This window comes from Mercenaria mercenaria, chromosome 18 (genome assembly GCF_021730395.1).
Source record: "Mercenaria mercenaria strain notata chromosome 18, MADL_Memer_1, whole genome shotgun sequence".
Taxonomy (NCBI): Eukaryota; Metazoa; Mollusca; class Bivalvia; order Venerida; family Veneridae; genus Mercenaria; species Mercenaria mercenaria.
Genome location: NC_069378.1, coordinates 39,318,845 through 39,339,140, shown reverse-complemented (window position 1 = coordinate 39,339,140; position 20,296 = coordinate 39,318,845). Strand labels below are relative to the sequence as shown.

The 20,296-nt window shown below is 37.6% G+C and overlaps 1 protein-coding gene across 3 annotated transcripts in view; it reads right to left on the bottom strand.

The window, feature by feature from the left end:
• Positions 1–20,296, bottom strand: part of LOC128550707 (uncharacterized) — a 45,118-nt gene that overhangs the window by 10,633 nt on the left and 14,189 nt on the right. For 2 of the 3 annotated variants that reach the window (XM_053530281.1, XM_053530283.1), the window contains exons 2-3: positions 5,348–5,544; positions 39–155 (exon numbers count right to left, since the gene is read on the bottom strand). In XM_053530281.1, coding sequence (XP_053386256.1) covers positions 39–155; positions 5,348–5,474 — 244 coding nt within the window. In that variant the 5' untranslated portion in view covers positions 5,475–5,544. Of the gene's footprint in view, positions 1–38; positions 156–5,347; positions 5,545–12,278; positions 12,429–20,296 lie in introns of all 3 variants that reach the window. The other variant, XM_053530282.1, reaches the window with a different exon arrangement.

Here is a 20,296-nt window from a genome sequence, read left to right as displayed (position 1 = left end):
ATGAGGATAATAATGAAAACAGAGAAAGTTTTACTCACCAAGTGTTGAGCCTCCTTCACTTGGCACACATGTGAATCCCTGCGTTCTTGGAAAGTAGAATACATTTACTCCTTTAAACTTCACTGATTTGGTTTTCTTTCTTTTCGATTTAGATCCTGAAAAAGAAATCACAGAAATTCCTTACGATAAAAAATAAAGTTTATCTATAATAATAAATCAATCAATAATTTTGTTAAGTTCAATGTGTCGTGCATTTTAGTAATAAGTAGTTTCAGACACAAGTCAGCCGTATAGTGATGACACTGGCTCTGGACTGCTAACCTGGGATTCAAAGCTCAAACAACGTTGGATGTGAGTTATCCAAGAGATGTTTCTTCTAAAAATTCTTTGAAAACTGGCCAGCAGGTTCAGAGGACAATTTCTAGAGCTGATCAGGGAAAACTATACATACCCTCTGGCAGTTATGTTCTTTTCATTTCACAATGGCTTCAATAATTCTGTGCAATTATTTCAAAATAATACCAGCTGTTTATACAGAGATGGTGATTTAAGGATTTAGCTTTTTTGCTGCTGTCAAATTTGAAATCATGGTAAACAGTTATCCCAGGAATGTTTCCGTGAAATAATTTCCAAGTCAGACAATGGTTTACAATGAAATTCATTGGAAAATTTCACCTTTGTGAGGCCATGTTTTCCCATGAATCAAAATAAATAAAGGCTCATCCAAGAAACATTTTACAATCAATCCAGCAGTTTCTGACAAGAAATTTTTACAGTTATTCAGTGCTTCTAAATGTCCATGTTTTCCCATGAATCGAAATAAATAAAGGCTCATCCAAGAAACATTTTACAATCAATCCAGCAGTTTCTGACAAGAAATTTTTACAGTTATTCAGTGTTTCTAAATGTCCAAGTTTTAAAGAATCTGAAATGGGACCAATAAGGAATGACTAAATTGGCTCAGTGGTTTAGGAGACCTTGTCTAAAAGAACTGCTGACATTTGACGACGAAAGGATGACGAATATAATTATGTCAAGTGAACTAAAAAGAAATAAAATTGAAACTAGAGGTGCTTTTGAGAAAAGCGCATGTCTCCCCAACTGCCTAATCATCTGAATAGTAAGTCTGTCTTTGTATACTGTTTGTGGCCTATTGGTATTCACTTGTTGGAGTAACCTGTCTACAATGCTGTGTCGGTAGTGGTAATTTGTCTACAATGCTGCGCCAGTCTACAATGCTGTTCGGCGGTAGTGGAGTGGTGTAACCGGGCTACAATACTGCGCCAGTAGTTGTTGGTAATTATGTTCAAGGGCCATAATTCAGAAGTGTCTTGGCCGATTTGGCTAGTTATCGAACTGGGCCAAGGTCTTATGGTCAAACACATTTTGTTCAAGTTTGGTGAAGATCGGATGAGAAATGTTCGACTTAGAGTGCGGACAAGCTTTGTGACAGACAGACAGACAGACACACACACAGACAGGAGTAAATCAATATGTCTCCCACACCACTGTGTGGTGGGAGACATAATAACCTAAACTGCTATAAAAATTCACAAGTGATGACTATTGCCAAAAATTTTGAAACTGGGCTACCAGTATATTTTCATAATCCCAAAAACTTGCTTACAACGTGAAAACTTGCTTACAATGTTCACCTGTGACAATCGCTGTATGAAAGCTATTTGTCATTGGCTACAAAAGCTTACACTGGGACAAAGACAATTTAAGTTTATACACAGGAATGTTGGATGCAACTGTGATCAGTTTTTTTTTTAACTTCATTGATTCTAAAAGATATCATTCTTTATCATACAATCCAAAGTTGTCAATTTGTCAAAAGAAAGACGAAATTCTCAGACTTTCCTTTAAGATGTGTTAGATAAATGAAACCAACTGCATTACTCCTAAAACAACAATGGCAAAGATCAATACAATGTTCAAAATGAAATGAAATCAGTAAGGAAAATTTACTTGTAGCACTTTAACGAGGTTAACATCCATTCTCCTTTAGAACTAATAGCAAAACAATTTAGAGGAAAGTCCTCAGTAAGTGTTACATGGATTTAAATGATAACAGTCATTATCTTTAACATCACCTTCTCAGTGCCTTAACTGTTTTAGTGTTTAATATGAAATTATCTGCTACGGGGCACAGCCATTGTCTTGAAGTATCACTGTTGGGTTTTTACCCCAAAAGCAAGGTGTGTGTTACTTCATAGATACGAAAACATCTGTATTGGCACAGGCTGGACATGGGCCAGGAAATTAACAAGAAAGTTAGAGGTAATGCCTGTTTGCACCCTATGTCTGCAAAACTAAGAAAGTTAGAGGTAATGCCTGTTTGCACCCTACGTCTGCAAAACTAAGAAAGTAAGAGGTAATGCCTGTTTGCACCCTATGTCTGCAAAACTAAGAAAGTAAGAGGTAATGCCTGTTTGCACCCTACGTCTGCAAAACTAAGAAAGTTAGAGGTAATGCCTGTTTGCACCCTATGTCTGCAAAAATAAAGAAAGTAAGAGGTAATGCCTGTTTTGCACCCTCTGTCTGCAAAAATAAAGAAAGTTAGAGGTAATGCCTGTTTGCACCCTATGTCTGCAAAAATAAAGAAAGTTAGAGGTAATGCCTGTTTGCACCCTATGTCTGCAAAAATAAAGAAAGTAAGAGGTAATGAAATTATCTGCTACGGGGCACAGCCATTGTCTTGAAGTATCACTGTTGGGTTTTTATCCCAAAAGCAAGGTGTGTGTTACTTCATAGATACGAAAACATCTGTATTGGCACAGGCTGGACATGGGCCAGGAAATTAACAAGAAAGTTAGAGGTAATGCCTGTTTGCACCCTATGTCTGCAAAACTAAGAAAGTTAGAGGTAATGCCTGTTTGCACCCTACGTCTGCAAAACTAAGAAAGTAAGAGGTAATGCCTGTTTGCACCCTATGTCTGCAAAACTAAGAAAGTAAGAGGTAATGCCTGTTTGCACCCTACGTCTGCAAAACTAAGAAAGTTAGAGGTAATGCCTGTTTGCACCTATGTCTGCAAAAATAAAGAAAGTAAGAGGTAATGCCCGTTTTGCACCCTATGTCTGCAAAAATAAAGAAAGTAAGAGGTAATGCCTGTTTTGCACCCTATTTCTGCAAAACTAACAAAGTTACAGTTAATACATTTTGGCATTGTGTCTGTTAAAAGAACAAGTTAGAGGTAACACCAGTTGGCACAGCATCTGTAGCACCGCATGTCTGCTAAAATAAGAACATTAAAGATATACCTGTCGACACTGTATCTGTTGCACTGCATGTCTGCTAAAATAAGAACATTAAAGATATACCTGTCGGCACTGTATCTGTGGCACCGTATGTCTGCTAAAACAAGAACATTAAAGATATACCTTTTGGCACTGTATCTGTGGCACCGTATGTCTGCTAAAACAAGAACATTAAAGATATACCTATAGGCACTGTATCTGTGGCACCGTATGTCTGCTAAAACAAGAACATTAAAGATATACCTTTTGGCACTGTATCTGTGGCACCGCATGTCTGCTAAAACAAGAACATTAAAGATATACCTTTTGGCACTGTATCTGTGGCACCGCATGTCTGCTAAAACAAGAACATTAAAGATATACCTATAGGCACTGTATCTGTGGCACCGCATGTCTGCTAAAACAAAAACATAAAAGATATACCTATTGGCATTACATCTGTGGCACCGCATGTCTGCTAAAACAAGAACATAAAAGATATACCTATTGGCACCGCATCTGTGGCACCGCATGTCTGCTAAAACAAAAACATTAAAGATATACCTATTGGCACTGTACCTGTGGCACTGTATGTCTGCTAAAATAAGAACGTTAAAAGATATACCTGTTGGCAATGTATTTGTTGCACAGCATGTCTGCTAAAACAAGAACATTAGAATTCAGAGAAAATACTTTTTGGCCTTGTATCTGAAGCACCATATGTCTGCTGAAACAAGAACGTTAGAAATAAAACCTGTTGGCATTGTATCTGTTGCACCATACATCTGCTAAAATAAGAACGTTAGAGATATACCTGTTTGCATTGTATCTGTGACACTGTATGTCTGCTAAAATAAGAATGTTAGAGATATACCTGTTTGCCCAGTATCTGTGGCACCATATGTCTGCTAAAATAAGAATGTTAAAGATATACCTGTTGGCACTGTATGTCTGCTTAACCAAGGAAGTTAAAGGTACCGCATTTTCCCGAATATACGCCCCCGGGGGCGTTACATTTTCCAAAGAGGTAAAAAAATAAAAAATGAAAATTTTTACAAAACTTAAAAACATCGTTCAAACCAACTGTAAAGTGTTTCTGTGTTGTTTAATTCCCCCAAAACGTAATTATTTGGCATCCAATTTTATGCAGTGTGTCTTAAAATTATGCATTTAAATACGGTACCTCATGTATTCCGTGACACGCTCGCGACATTACACATTACGTCATCATACCCAAACAGCTGTGTACTCCGATAATATTTTCCTTAGTACATGTGGGTAGCAATACACAATGCCAGTGGTTTGACACGCTGCTTATGTGCCAGCTTTTAAATTTAAAGTTATTAAAACTGCCGAAGAAAAGGTTAACACTTCGCCGCAAATTTGTTTAAAGTCGACAGGAAGCTTGTGCACGGGTGGTGCAAAAACAGATCAAAAATGGATTTACCATTTAATTTTCTATTTGATGATTGGATACGTACCGTACTTAGTATAAACGTTTTGGATTTACGGTACATGGACTGTTTAAAAGTGTGTTTATTTCTTAATACATTGGATACATACTGTAAATTACTTACTATGTTGACTTATAAAAATGAGGTAGGTGATTTTTTTTTTGTTCTTGTTGACTTTTTTTCCCTCCAAAACGGGTGGGGGGCGTTAATTAGAGGGGGTGCCTTAATACGGGAAAATACGGTAATACCTATTGACACTGTACCTGTGGCACCAAATGTCTACTAAAACAAGAACATTTAGAGTAAGGCCTACTGACACTGCATGTGTGCTAAAATAAAGTGATTATAGGTAATACCCACTGCCACCATATGTTTGCTAAAAATAAAGGAAGTCAAAGGTAATACCTTTTGGCACTGTATGTCTGCTGAAACAAGGCATTAAGAGGTGATATCTTTTGGTACCATATGTCTGCTAAACCAAGGAAGTTAGAGGTGATACCTTTTGGCACTGTATGCCTGCTAAAACAATGCTAAACCATTGAAGTTAGAGGTATTTTCCTGTTGGCACTGTATGTCAGCTGAAACGAGGCATTTAGAGGTGAAACCTGTTGATATCATGTGTCTGCATAAGCAATAAAGTTATAAGGTAATACCTGTTGGCACGTCAGTACTACTGTTGGTTGAAGCTGAACTAGCACAGCTGTCCACATCGTCATTTTCCTCCTGCGATGATGATGACGAGTAACCATTCTCTACTTCGCCCAACTTCCGCTTGCCCATGGTGCACACTAGCCCCGACCCCTTCTACCCATCTACTGCTTATGTCATCCTGCTTTGTCCCCCTTTCAACCTGAAAAATATTTGAAATGGGTCATTCAAATGCAAGTCTAGTCAATTCTTAAGCAAGAATATTCTAATACTCTCAAATTTATTGCATTCTCTGTGCTATACTGCCAAATTCAGAATGGACATGGACATTAGTTATTTAATCTGGTTCAAAAATGTGAAAGTAGGTCACTAGGTCAATGTAAAGGTCAAAGTTTGTTTCGGTACACAAAACTATGCATGTGGTCCAAATTTGAAAGCTGTAGCTTGAGAAATGTAAAAGTAGGTCACTAGGTCAAAATCAAGGTCAAATTTTATTTCGGAATACAGAACTATGCATGTGGTCTAAATTTGAGGTCACTAGGTCAATGTAAAGGTCAAAGTTTGTTTCAGAACAATAACCATGCATGTGGCCCAAATTTGAAGGCTGTAGCTTGAGAAATGTGAAAGTAGGTCACTGGGTCAAAATCAAGGTCAAATTTCCTTTTGAAACACGAAATTATGCATGTGGTCCAAATTTGAAGCCTGTACCTTCAAAAATGTGAAAATAGGTCAATGTCAAGGTCAAAGTTTATTTCAGTGCACAAAACTGTGCATGTGGTCCAAATTTGAAGGTTGTAGCTACAGACATGTGAAAGTAGGTCACTAGGTCAAAATCAAGGTCAACTCATGTCAAAGTTCATCTTGCCACTCAAAACCATACATGTGGTCCAAATATGAATGTTGTATGTATTGACAAGAAGTTTTTAAAAGCTTTTCCCTATATAAGTCTATATGAACCATGTGACCCCCAGGGCGGGGCCATATTTGACCCTAGGGGGATAATTTTAACAAACGTGGTAGAGAACCACTAGACGATGCTACATTACAAATATCAAAGCCCTAGGCTTTGTGGTTTGGACAAGAAGATTTTCAAAGTTTTTCCGTATATAAGTCTATGTAAACCATGTGACCCCTGGGGCAGGGCCATATTTGACCCTAGGGGGATAATTTGAACAATTTTAGTAGAAGAGCACTGGATGATGTCACATACAAAATATCAAATCCCTAGGCCCTGTGGTTTTGGACAAGAGGTTTTTCAAAGTTTTTCCCTATATAAGTCTATATAAACCATGTGACCCCTGGGGCGGGGCCAAATTAGACCCCAGGGAAATTATTTGAATCATCTTGGTAGAGGACCATTAGATGATGCTTCATAACAAATATCAAAGCCCTAGGCTCTGTGGTTTTGGGCAAGAAGATTTTTAAAGTTTTTCCCTATGAAAAATCTATGTAAATTATAGAAATAAACAAAGGGCCATAACTTACTAAACATTTGTTGAACCTGTCGGATTTTCAGGGGGACACAACTAGGGTACCAATACATCATTCTGACAAAGTTTGGTCAAAATCCCTCTGGTAGTTTCTGAGGAGATGCGATAACGAGAAATTGTTAACGGAAGGACGGACGGACGGAATGACGGACGGAGGGAAGGACGACGGACCACGGACGCAGAGTGATTTGAATAGTCCACCATCTGATGATGGTGGGCTAACAAATGAGAAAACAATAGAACAGGACTGTTAAGAAGAGGGCTTTCATGCCCCTAAGACTTCACTGTTTGGCTTGAACATATGTGTGACAAACTGAATTGCAAAATTAATGGTAACAACTGTAAACTAGAATGTGTCTGTAGGACACAGGGTGTGCCCCCACAGGTACATTTGTCACAAATTAGGGGAAATAATTCAAATGTTTGCAGTCTTAATGGGCAATAGCCTCAACAAACATTTTATGAAAAGGATTCATTATTCTAGGCCATATACATTTGAGCTATGAGCATCACAAACAAAATATTCACTATTTTTGCTATTTCAAGGGCCATAACTCTGTAATAAGCGCTAAGATTCTCAAGAAGAATGCCAAGTGTGCAAGGTCACATCATGATAATGACTCGAGCAATGTTTCATGAATTTACATCAAATACTTTTTGAGCTAGGAACATAATTAGGTGAAAATGTGCATTTTTGACTATTTCAGGGGCCATAACTTTAAAAATAGGGGGTGGAGCCAGCCAAAAAATAAGAGGTGTGCAAGTTTATATCATGATAAAGACTCAGGCAAGTTTTCATCCATTCATATCATATACCTTTTGAGCTAGGTGCGTCACAAGGTGAAAAAGAGCATTTTTTTACTATTTCAGGGGCCATAACTCTGAAAGTAGGGGGCGGAGGCAGATGAAAAATAGGAGGTGCGCAAGTTCATATCATGATTAAGATTCAAGCAAGGTTTAATCAATTTATATGTAATACTTTTTGAGTTAGGCACGTCACAAGGTGAAAATGTGAATTTTTGACTATTTCAGGGGCCATAACTCTGGAAATAGGGGGCGGACCCAGATGAAAAATAGGAGGTGCGCAAGTTCATATCATGATTGAGGCACAAAAAAACATTAAAGACCTTAAGTGCCCCAATTTGAACAAATATGACAAAAAACCTAAAAATGATGACAAGTTCGAGGAATATTTGTCAAGCAGTCTGAAGGTATTTCTATTTTCAGCACCAGCATCTGCTTAAAGGGACCAAGCCTTCTCATTGTTCAAACACATTTGGGTGAGGACCTTATACTGATGCTACATACCAAGTTTGATGAAGACCCATCAAGAAGTCAATTAAAGCTTTATCTAGTTTTAGCCCTAGAAGCCCTAAAGGAGGCCAAATGCCTCCATTTGAAAAAGTTAGTGAGAGGACTATATTTGTCCAGTTTTTCTAATACCACTTATAACCTGAATTACAAAAAATGTAAGTATGAGGAAGGTACAGGACAAAACAAATAGAAAAAAATCTATTACACTGGAAGTACTTATCTCCTTTTCAAACAAACTACCGGAGTTTTTGCATCTTTCACTTGCGCATCTGCAAAGCAAACACCTGACAAGACTTGTGAGTACTAATGTTAAGGCGTATTGCTTGTTGACACATTTCTAAAGAGCAACTAGAAGGTGTTTTTGTCACAAAAACTTATGTCTTGCCCTATGTATACCTTTAGCTCTGGTGGCCATTTTGTGCAGCAAAACGGAACATGTCAGCAATATGCAAAACTATGCTTGGTACTGATCATTCCTGTGAAGTTTCGTCAAAATCTGTCCAGCAGTTTGACCTGTGAAAGCCGGACAAGGTTTTTCTAATTTTTTTTAGGCTCTGGTGGCCATTTTGTGCAGTGAAGCAGAACCTGCCAGAGATATGCACAACTAGGCTTGGTACTGATCACTCCTGTGAAGTTTCATCGAAATCCAGCTAGCAGTTTGACCTGTGAAAGCCGGACAAGATTTTTCTATTTTTAGCTCTGGTGGCCATTTTGGGCAGCAAAGCGGAATGTGCCAGCGATATGCACAACTAGGGTTGGTACTGTTCACTCCTATGAAGTTTACAATGAAATCCAGCCAGCAGTTTGCACAACTAGGCTTGGTACTGATCACTCCTGTGAAGTTTCATTGAAATCCAGCTAGCAGTTTGACCTGTGAAAGCCAGACAAGAAGTTTCTACTTTTAGCTCTGGCGGCCATTTTGTGCAGTGAAGCAGAAGGTGCCAGCGATATGCACAATTACGCTGGGTACTGATCACTCCTGTGAAGTTTCAGCAAAATCCAGCCAGCAGTTTGACCTGTGAAAGCCTGACAAGATTTTTCTGTTTTTAGCTCTGGTAGCCATTTTGTGCAGTGAAGTGGAACATGCCGGTGATATGCACAACTAGGGTTGGTACTGATCACTCCTGAGTAGTTTCGTCAAAATCCGGCCAGCACTTTGACCTGTGAAAGCCGGACAAGCTTTAATGCAGATGGACTGCAAAGGCAAAACCAAAATAATCGAAACTGTAAACACGTAAGTGTCAAAAATGAGCAAGATTAACATCAGACTCATCCACCGTAATAATTACCAGAGATGTGTACCATGTTATATATGGTGTTGGTGAGGAGGAGGAACTATATCTTGGGTAGAAGACATGGGTCACTGGAGTGTTAGCACATTTTCTATCATTTGATCTAGTAACCAAGTTTTTACCCCAGAGATTTTAATTAACCTTTAGCATGCTAGATAAATTGTCGTCTGCTGGAAATGTCGTCTGCTAAAATTGTAAAGTTCATTCAATTTGCTCCAAAATTGGAAGACATATTGTCAGAGTAGCAAACAGCTTGGAACCTGATCAGACGCCGATTTAATCGGCGTCTGATCTGGTTCCAAGCTGTTTGCAAAGGCTGTTAAATTCGCCTGCAGCAGGCTAATGGTTAAGACATACAGAGTTTAACAGTATAATACTTAAGACATAGACCAACTGAAAATACATTCAATGTGATTAGAGTAGCCCATCTCGAGTACTTGTACTGAGTTGACATAATGAAAAAGTAATACTTTTTACTGCAAATCATGAAGTTCTGTGAAAGACAATGATTTCTATGTATAGACCTGCAGAGATATGACACAAATCTTTATTTTGGAGCTACGCATATCTCCAACAAAATGATTGTGCTACATTACATTTAGAGAGCTGGTAATACCTGGTATTTCAAGTTCAGCTTGTTCTCAAAGAACAAATATTTCATAATAATTTGTAGAAACTAGTTTATTTTTCCCTATATCACTTATACTTGTTGGCATGGTACAGAGACAAATATTAATGCACTTGTATTAACCAGAAAGAACAACATGTGGTCCACTCCTCAAATTGTAAAGCATCATTAAACATTATAGGTGAACAAAGTTCTTACTTGGAGATCACAAAGTAATTTTTTTTTTTCCACATTTCAATCTTGTATTCCATGTAGTGATACCCTCATCCTAATGAGATACACAAAGTGAACCAATGAACTCCATCATATTGGAATTTTAATTCATTCACATTAGAATAACCTTTCACAGTCACTCTAAAACTAGCAATTAGAAGGTAGTGCCCTTGCTCCTTCAGGGTTCAACCTACCTGTAATCTACATAAGGAACAAAGGGGCTTTAAATCATAATTAAATTTCTCTATCTTCATTGTTCAATCCCAACCTACTAGTAACTTAAGGCTGACAGGTACCTCAAAAGAAACCTCTCTCCCCTCTCTCTGTAGTACCTGCCTGATACAACACTTTCCTAATTCCAATTTTAGTCATAGAAAATTACCTGACCAGTACAACTTCAATATTTCAGTTGTAGAAAATTACTTGTCCAATACAACTTCCCTATTTCAGTTGTAGAAAACTACCTGTCTAAAACAACTTCCATATTTCAGTAGCCGAAAAGTATCTGCCAAATACAACTTCCCTCTTTTAGTAGCCGAAAAGTATCTGCCAAATACAACTTCTCTATTTTAGTAGCTGAGAAGTATCTACCAAATACAACTTCCTTATTTTAGTAGCCGAAAAGTATCTGCCCAATACAACTTCTCTATTTTAGTTTTAGGAAAGTTCCTGCCTAATACAATTTCCCTATTTTAGTAGCCAAAAAGTACCTGCCCTAAACAACTTCCCTATTTTAGTAGCCGGACAGTACCTGCCCAATACCACTTCCCTATTTTAATTTTAGAAAAGTACCTGCCCAATACAACATATATGAATACAACTTCCATATTTCAGTAGCCGAAAAGTATCTGCCAAATACAACTTCTCTATTTTAGAAGCCGAGAAGTATCTGCCAAATACAACTTCCCTATTTTAGTAGCTGAAAAGTATCTGTCCAATACAACTTCCCAATTTCAGTCATAGAAAAGTACCTGGCTGCCCAATACAACTTCCCTATTTCAGTAGTAGGAAAGTACCTGCCCAATACAAATTCCCTATTTTAGTAGCAGAAGAGTATCTGCCCAATACAACTTCGCTATTTTAAGTTTAGAAAAGTACCTGCCCAATACAACTAGATATGGCCCAAAAACGCTGTTAGGTGTTCGATACAACTCCCCTATTTCAGTCATACAGTAATATCTACCCGATACAACTCCCCTATTTCAGTCATACAGTAATATCTACACGATACAACTCCCCTTTTTCTGTCATACAGTAATATCTACCCGATACAACTCCCCTATTTCAGTCATACAGTAATATCTACACGATACAACTCCCCTTTTTCTGTCATACAGTAATATCTACACGATACAACTCCCCTATTTCAGTCATACAGTAATATCTACACGATACAACTCCCCTTTTTCTGTCATACAGTAATATCTACACGATACAACTCCCCTATTTCAGTCATACAGTAATATCTACACGATACAACTCCCCTATTTCAGTCATACAGTAATATCTACACGATACAACTCCCCTATTTCTGTCATACAGTAATATCTACCCGATACAACTCCCCTATTTCAGTCTTAAAGTTAAAGACTCCCCTATTTTAGCTGTAAACTAAGATCTGTCTGCTACAACCCTCCTATCTTAATTTCTATTTGAGATGGTCTTTCATAATCTTCCACATTACATAACAGTGGACATAACAGTGGACCTAATCCCACTATCTTTCTCGGGAATGAATATATATATCGTTTCTAAGCCTTCTTCACTCTAAATGGCCTATATTATAAACCTCAGCAACATGTTTTTGTAGTTTCCACTAAGAAAATTAAATTTATTAAGATTTTGCACATACTGTTCATACTTTTAAATTTCTGCTGATTTTTACCTAATTATAAAAGCAAAAATATTGAACAGCAACAAATTCTACAGTGAAATAAACTGGCAAAGTACCTAATTAAATCCAGAAAACTATAAAGACTTGTTAAATGACAGTATTCACCTATAATTATCTCCAGAAATCCAATTAAATCCTACATATGATTATGTTCATACATGTTTCATAAAACTAGTTCTGTTCTCCAATATTTCTCTCTATCTTTGTGAATTAAGAATCTCTCTTCTTCTGGACTCTCCTCTTCCAATCAAAATCCTGCAAAATAGGTTCTTACTGGTTTCTATGACAACCCATGTATAACTTCAGTCTCCTCTCTATAGGAGATGGCAATTTGACTTGCTAGAAAAATCAATAGGTTCCTTTAATATGAAAACATAGAGATTAAAGGCTACAAGCAGTATATTAAGAAGAATGAAGCACTTCTAGATAGTTTTAGAAAAAATATCATAAAAAATTATTTAAAAATTATGAGATGCTGTTCAGTCAGATGTCTATCATGTATTATTACACTAAACTTAATGATAGATATTTACACCTTGTAGGCCAAATCTGTCTGCAATATGAGCATCAAACTACTCAATTTATCACCAGCTAAAGTGGAAATAGTCAAATTCCGTGTATCTCCTTGCAAAATTCAGGAATTAAAAAGAGATGCCTTGCTAGATTATTAGAAACAGAACACAATGTTACCAAATGTATATTTTGTCCTCACTCCTTGAGCTGGCACTGTTTCCTAACAATATTATGTATAGTCCACTTCATAGAGAAGAAAGGACAGTTTTTTGCCCAGATCCAATGAAAATTCAAGACAAGGGTACTGGGACAGATGGTTTGGTAGCCAAGACAGCAACCTCCTACTTCAGAAATTCAGGGAGCATAAAGATTCACTGTTACATTCTTTTCCTATTTGTGTTCAATAAAATGTGGTGAAATTGCTGGAGACACTCTCTCTATGAGTGACAATATTGATTTTCAGTGATAATCTCCTGGTCTCTGTGCATCTATCTATACACCATCAATATCTACTGCTGTTAAACAACCATTTCTTAGCTAGCACTGTGTACTGGTCCACATAATGAAGATACCCCTATCAGAAACAAGAGAGCTATGACGGTCCTAGGTCATTCACTCACACACTTTCAAAGCTCAAACAGCTATAAAGACACATGGAGACTACTCCAGCTTACAAATCGAACAATGTGACATGGGGACCAGCATAAGGGCCATGATGGCTCTAGATTGTTCACCCGAATTTTGGAGCTTACACAGGCTTGAGTGTGCAACTTTGGAAGAGGAACATAAAAAGCTCAAGGCACTACCCACAGACAACGGGCGCAGACTGAGAGTGTTCTGGCAGGTCTCTTTAAAATGGTTATCTGCATCCAGTAGTTCATGAGAAGTTGTTTAAAGGTTAGCTATAGTGGCCCCATAAAAAGGTTTCGAAGAACACCTTACAATGATGCTACAGTCCAATTTTGACGATTGGTTCATGAGAAGTTGTTTAAACATATTTCTATTTTAAGCTCCAACTGCCCCTTATAGACACAAAGCAACCCCTTTCAAACAAGGCAGTCTGAAAGACAGCTATATCACTCACCACTGTTATGGATAGTGAAAGGGCTGATGGTATTGGATGGAAGCATTGAGGTTGTTAAGTATATTTTATAGTACATTTATTTATTTATTTATTTGGGTTCTACGGCGCACCAACACAGTATAGGTTATATGGCGCCAAACAGGACTGCAAATTTTGGTTCCACATCTCATTTACATCAAATAAAAACATGAGGTATGGAATCAAAATTTGCATACCTGCTGGAATCACAGAGATACTGCAAAACCACGTGTTAAGACCCTATTTTATAGTCCATGTATGATGACGTCAATGAATTTGAAAATCCTTATAGGAGTTTAGGAGAAACAGAGTGGAAACAAAATGGAAGGCTCAAACCTTTGCCCTTGAATTGTGACCTTGACCTTGAGCCAACATGGCTGACACATGCGTTCTGCACATCGACAGTGGGTGACTTGAGCAAAATAGTCACTTTGGAACTTCAAATTTTGCTCAAATCTAACCTCAAAGCGAAATGCAAGTTGCCCGATTTTCTTTGGTCTGCACTCGCTAATTACCGCTATCCGGACTGTTGACAATTTGCACGGTGTCGAACACAAACACACGCCAATAGCATAATTTAAGCTCTGCCTACTTCAGGTACTTGCGAGATTTTCGCGAGAAGAGTGAAAGCGAATCAAACTATCCGATACACCAGAGACGATTGTGTTCAGCCAATTAGCGCCGCGGTTATGTCTTTGACATTTTGCGTTTAATTGTCAACTGTGTGAGTGCAAAAAATGTTTTATAAAGAAACTGTTGATTAACCATGCGATCAATTGGAATCATAAACAATTTTTTGGTATCTATGGTAAAAGAACGGCCAAAAGAACAACATTTTAAGTACTAACTACATTAAACTGACTTTCATCAATAAATTGATTTGAATATGTATTTCTAGTTTACACAGTTTACTTTCAGTTTTATATCTGACTGAGATACTTTTCACCGAAGACAGTGGGGATTCGGTGTTAATAATAAACAATTTCATCTTGCATCCATACAAGACATAACCAAAAATCTGCAGGTTAGATTTACAGCATCGGCTTGAATTGTTGAAAACAACTTATTTCAGAATTTAATAACCACTGTATTGGAAATGATGTAACTAAGAAAATGAATGGTCACATCAATGTTTTTTTAATCTAGAATTAACTAAGAAACAAGAAAATTATAGCCACCTTTCAAATCACTCAACAGCACAGGGCGTTCGGTTGACCCGAGGTCCCGGGTTTTGACCCGCGAAAATCGAGAAAAACTCGTATTTGACCAGCATAAAATATGCCACGTGCGTCGGCTTGACTCGCGGAAATTTACTTTGATGCATCTCGAGTTCAAAGTTCTGCCCCTTGTCAATCAAAATTCCAGCGAATTTCAACATTGTTCTCCTGTACAAGCGGAAATATGGCAGTAGGCGGAGCGTCGTATGTTAATTAGCTACTAACAGATGTCAATCACGCCACGCGCCGACTGACATGTGATCATCTCGCGGTTTGTATTTAGTACAATAATTCCCTGTCATTATCAAAGGGGTTTATTGATCAATGTGTAAAAGTTAATTGATAAACAATGCAGCCTTAGATTATCGTGTTTGTACCACTTGTTAATTATTTTGTATGCTTGATACGATTACATGAGCTGGTCGGCCGTCACAGTCTATAGCAAATTTATTATCATTGCTGAGGCTTTGTTGGGGCCAAAACAAATTAAATGCTTTAAATAAGCAGAAGTTATACGTGGTATGATGAAACAAATAAATTTAAAACAGTTATTTTATCAAGAATTTTAAATGTTTACTTTCATTTTCCGTATTTGTCACTCGTTTTCGCGACCGCCATTTTCATCATTTCTAACAAGATTTTTTCTAGTACAATCTGAAGAAAAAAACAATAAAAAGTCTACATTTAAGAAAACTATGATCACTGTTACCGAAGCATCTCTTATTTAGAAGAATTTGCCCAGAACAAGAGATCACAGAGTGATCTTGGCGCCCACCAATGTGTCATTTTTGTGTGTTCCAAATTTCAAGACTTACTGACTAGCTCAAGGTCAAATTTCATTTCCGTACACAACACTGTGCATGTGGTCTAAATTCGAAAGCTGTAACTTGAGAAATGTGAAAGTAGGTCACTAGATCAATTTCAAGGACAAAGTTCTTTGTACACAAAACTACGCATGTGCATCAATTTTGAAGACTGTAGTTTGAGAAATTTGAAAGTAGGTCACTAGGTCAATCTTAAGGTCAAAGTTTATTTCGGTACACAAAACTATGCAAGTGGTCCAAATTTGAAGGCTGTAGCTTGAGAAATGAGAAAGTAGGTCACTAGGTCAAAATCAAGGTCAAATTTCACTTCACAACACAAACCTATGCATGTGGTCCAAATTTGAAGCATGTTCCTTCAAAAATGTGAATGTAGGTCACTAGGTCAATATCAAGGTCAAAGTTTGTTTCGGTACACAATCCTATTCATGTGGTCTAAATTTGAAGCCTATAGCTACAGAAATCTGGAAGTAGGTCACTAGGTCAATCTTAAGGTCAAAGTTCATTTTGGTACACAAAACTATGCAAGTGGTCCAAATTTGAAGACTGTTGCTTGAGAAATGTGAAAGTAGGTCACTAGGTCAAAATCAAGGTCAAATTTTATTTCGGAATACAAAACTATGCATGTGGTCCAAATTTGAAGCCTGTACCTTCAAAAATGTGAAAGTAGGTCACTAGGTCGATGTAAAGGTCAAAGTTTGTTTCTGTACACAAAACCATGCATGTGGTCCAAATTTGAAGGCTGTAGCTTGAGAAATGTGAAAGTAGGTCACTAGGTCAAAATCAAGGTCAAATTTTATTTCGGAATACAGAACTATGCATGTGGTCCAAATTTGAAGCTTGTACCTTCAAAAATGTGAAAGTAGGTCACTAGGTCGATGTAAAGGTCAAAGTTTGTTTCGGTACAATTACCATGCAGGTGGTCCAAATTTGAAGGCTGTAGCTTGAGAAATGTGAAAGTAGGTCACTGGGTCAAAATCAAGGTCAAATTTGATTTCGGAACACGAAATTATGCATGTGGTCCAAATTTGAAGCCTGTACCTTCAAAAATGTGAAAGTAGGTCACTAGGTCAATGTCAAGGTCAAAGTTTATTTCAGTGCACAAAACTATGCATGTGGTCCAAATTTGAAGGTTGTAGCTACAGAAATGTGAAAGTAGGTCACTAGGTCAAAATCAAGGTCAACTCATGTCAAGGTTCATCTTGCCACTCAAAACCATACATGTGGTCCAAATTTGAATGTTGTAGGTTATTGACAAGAAGTTTTTATAAGCTTTTCCCTATATAAGTCTATATGAACCATGTGACCCCCAGGGTGGGGCCATATTTGACCCTAGGGGGATAATTTTAACAAACTTGGTAGAGAACCACTAGACGATGCTACATTACAAATATCAAAGCCCTAGGCTTTGTGGTTTGGACAAGAAGATTTTCAAATTTTTTCCCTATATAAGTCTATGCAAACCATGTGACCCCCGGGGCGGGGCCATATTTGACCCTAGGGGGATAATTTGAACAATCTTAGTTGAAGACCACTGGATGATGTCACATACAAAATATCAAAGCCCTAGGCCCTGTGGTTTTGGACAAGAGGTTTTTCAAAGTTTTTCCCTATATAAGTCTATATAAACCATGTGACCCCCGGGGCAGGGCCATATTACACCCCAGGGAAATAATTTGAATCATATTGGTAGAAGACCACTAGATGATGCTTCATACCAGATATCAAAGCCCTAGGCTCTGTGGTTTGGGGCAAGAAGATTTTCAAAGTTTTTCCCTATATAAATCTATGTAAATTATAGAAATAAACAAAGGGCCATAACTTACTAAAAATTTGTTGAACCAGTCTGATTTTCAGGGGGACACAACTAGGGTACCAATACATCATTCTGACAAAGTTTGGTCAAAATCCCCCAGGTAGTTTCTGAGGAGATGCGATAACGAGAAATTGTTAACGGAAGGACGGACGGAATGACGGACGGACGGACGGACGGAAGGACGACGGACCACGGACGCAGAGTGATTTGAATAGCCCACCATCTGATGATGGTGGGCTAATAAAATCATGCAAAGCACAAAACCCCACCCACTTTTAGGCAATGTGCAAAATAAGACAACTAAAATATGAATTGATTAAGAAAATCTGTAATGACTGTTTTAGATAAAGTATGTGGGATTTGCATTAATAACAGCATAGCTTGACCCCTGAAAAGCTGATCTTGACTCTTGAAAATCTGATTTTGACCCTCGAAAATTTAGGCTGAAGAGTCAATGACTCTTGAGTTTCAGAACCTACCGAAAGCCCTGACAGCATTGAGGTAGAAATAATCAAAGGCCTGAAGGGCCTGAGTCGGCTAATGATTGATGTACTGACAGTATAGTCTACCAGTTTCAGTTTGTTTTTAGTTTTTTTCTTAAAATTTCATAACACAGCTCGATATTTACCCAAAATATTATATCCGGATACGATTACACTTTTCTCCAGTATCAACAATATATTTTACAAATTGTGATGATACGAAGACATTTAGCAGCAATTGGCAGTATCTGACATTGAAGTTTACGGTTAAATTACCTCTTATTTAAATCTTTTCATAAAAAAGTTGTTTCATTTCGTGAAAGCAGCCAAACATAGACGATCTACTTTCGATTTCAAAAACTACAAGAAAATACAATTTAATGTTTCGCCGATTTGTTTATTTCTCGAAAAATAAGAATTAAAATCATTTTTAATATCAGTAGTAACTAAACAAAGAGCTTCTTCTTCCGATAATTTATCCGTTTACTGACTGCAAAATTCAACCCACACAAAGTTTATAGAAATCATACGATGCGTGTTTACGTTCAATGTGGGAGAATTAAGGCTGATCAGCTATGTTAGCTAACGCATCCAGACGATTCAGATTTTGTTTTTAAAAAAGCATTGTGTGCGTTTCTGTAATTTTATATACGTTTTTATACGCTTAGAAATTATTAGACATGCGTATTTGCATTATTTCTATACGTAATTTACACTAATACGCATCTTATCTGGAGCCCTGAGGAACTATTTTTTGTCTTTCGCCGGATGTTACCCAAGCTTTGTAAGCCTGCGCAATTCTTAAAATGCACATTTATGCTTAATGAGTTACATTCGAGTATTGCACAATTACAAGTCATAAATATGACAGATTACATCGTATATTGGTCATAGCAAAGGGAATTGACACAACTTAACTTCATTCATGCAGTGAACTGTTTGAAGTTTGAGAAATCTAATGGAACTACATCCCTTCACGTGTTATTCAGTCCATTCAGAGAATCGCTGAACAGCAAGGACTCGTCAAAAGGCTTTCAGCCTTCAGCCGACTCAAAAAATCGAAGCAGTCTTCACACTTCTACTTAAATCAGCGTGAGTGAGAAGTGACTTCCCCAAACAACTGGCGCTAGCTAGACCCCAGGGGTTTCGTAGATACAGAGCGGACACAAAATGGAAGGCTCAACCCTTTAAACTCGAGTTGTAACCTTGACCTTGAGCTGACAGCAGGACGAATGGAGACCATAACTATAACCCACCACCACTCGTGGCGAGAGATTAATAAATTTGGATGAGGCTCTAATGATGATGTTGCAAGTTTGATGGAGATCCAAAGATCTAAGTAAGCTCTGGTGGTCCCAAAAAGGAGCGATTCTAAGAAGTAGGTTCAGAAATGTTATTTGAACAAATGTTAGGACAGATGGACGACAGATCCTGAGTGATCACTACAGCTCACCCCAAGCACTATATGCTACAGATGCGCTAAAAAAGCAACAATTTCCAGACAAAATAAAGTGTGCAATTATCAACCAATCTGTAAGAAAAAGATTTTTTTTATATACCAAAGACTTCTACACATTTTATCATGAAACAGTTCTTAATAGTGTTCACTTAATGATCCACATTCTGCATTTTTCAACATCCAAGCTTTATATGATCTGTGTTTTTTTTTGCTATTTCAAAACAAATGGGGTACAGGGCTCCAGATAAGATGCGTATTAGCATAAATTACGCTTTGAAATAGTGCCTATACGCATGTCTGATAATTTTCAAGCGTATAAAAACGTATATGAAATAACAGAAACGCACGCAATGACTTTTTACTGGCGTAAACAAAATCTGAATCGTCCGGATGCTTTATGTAACAGAGCACAGTCGGCATTAATTCATCCACACTGAACGTACACACGCATTGAACGGTACTCTTATAAACCTAGGTTAAACTATTTTTTACACTCAATGTCTGCGTATATCAAATAATTAATATTGATGGTGCGGTAGTGTATTTTAAAGCGGTGTCGATTTAAAATATCAACTTCTGGTGTGGAATAAACAAGAGACCACAGAGTGATCTTGGCGCCCACCAATGTGCCATTTTTGAGTGTTCCAAATTTCAAGACTTATCAACTAGCTCAAAGTCAAATTTCATTTCTGTACACAACACTGTGCATGTGG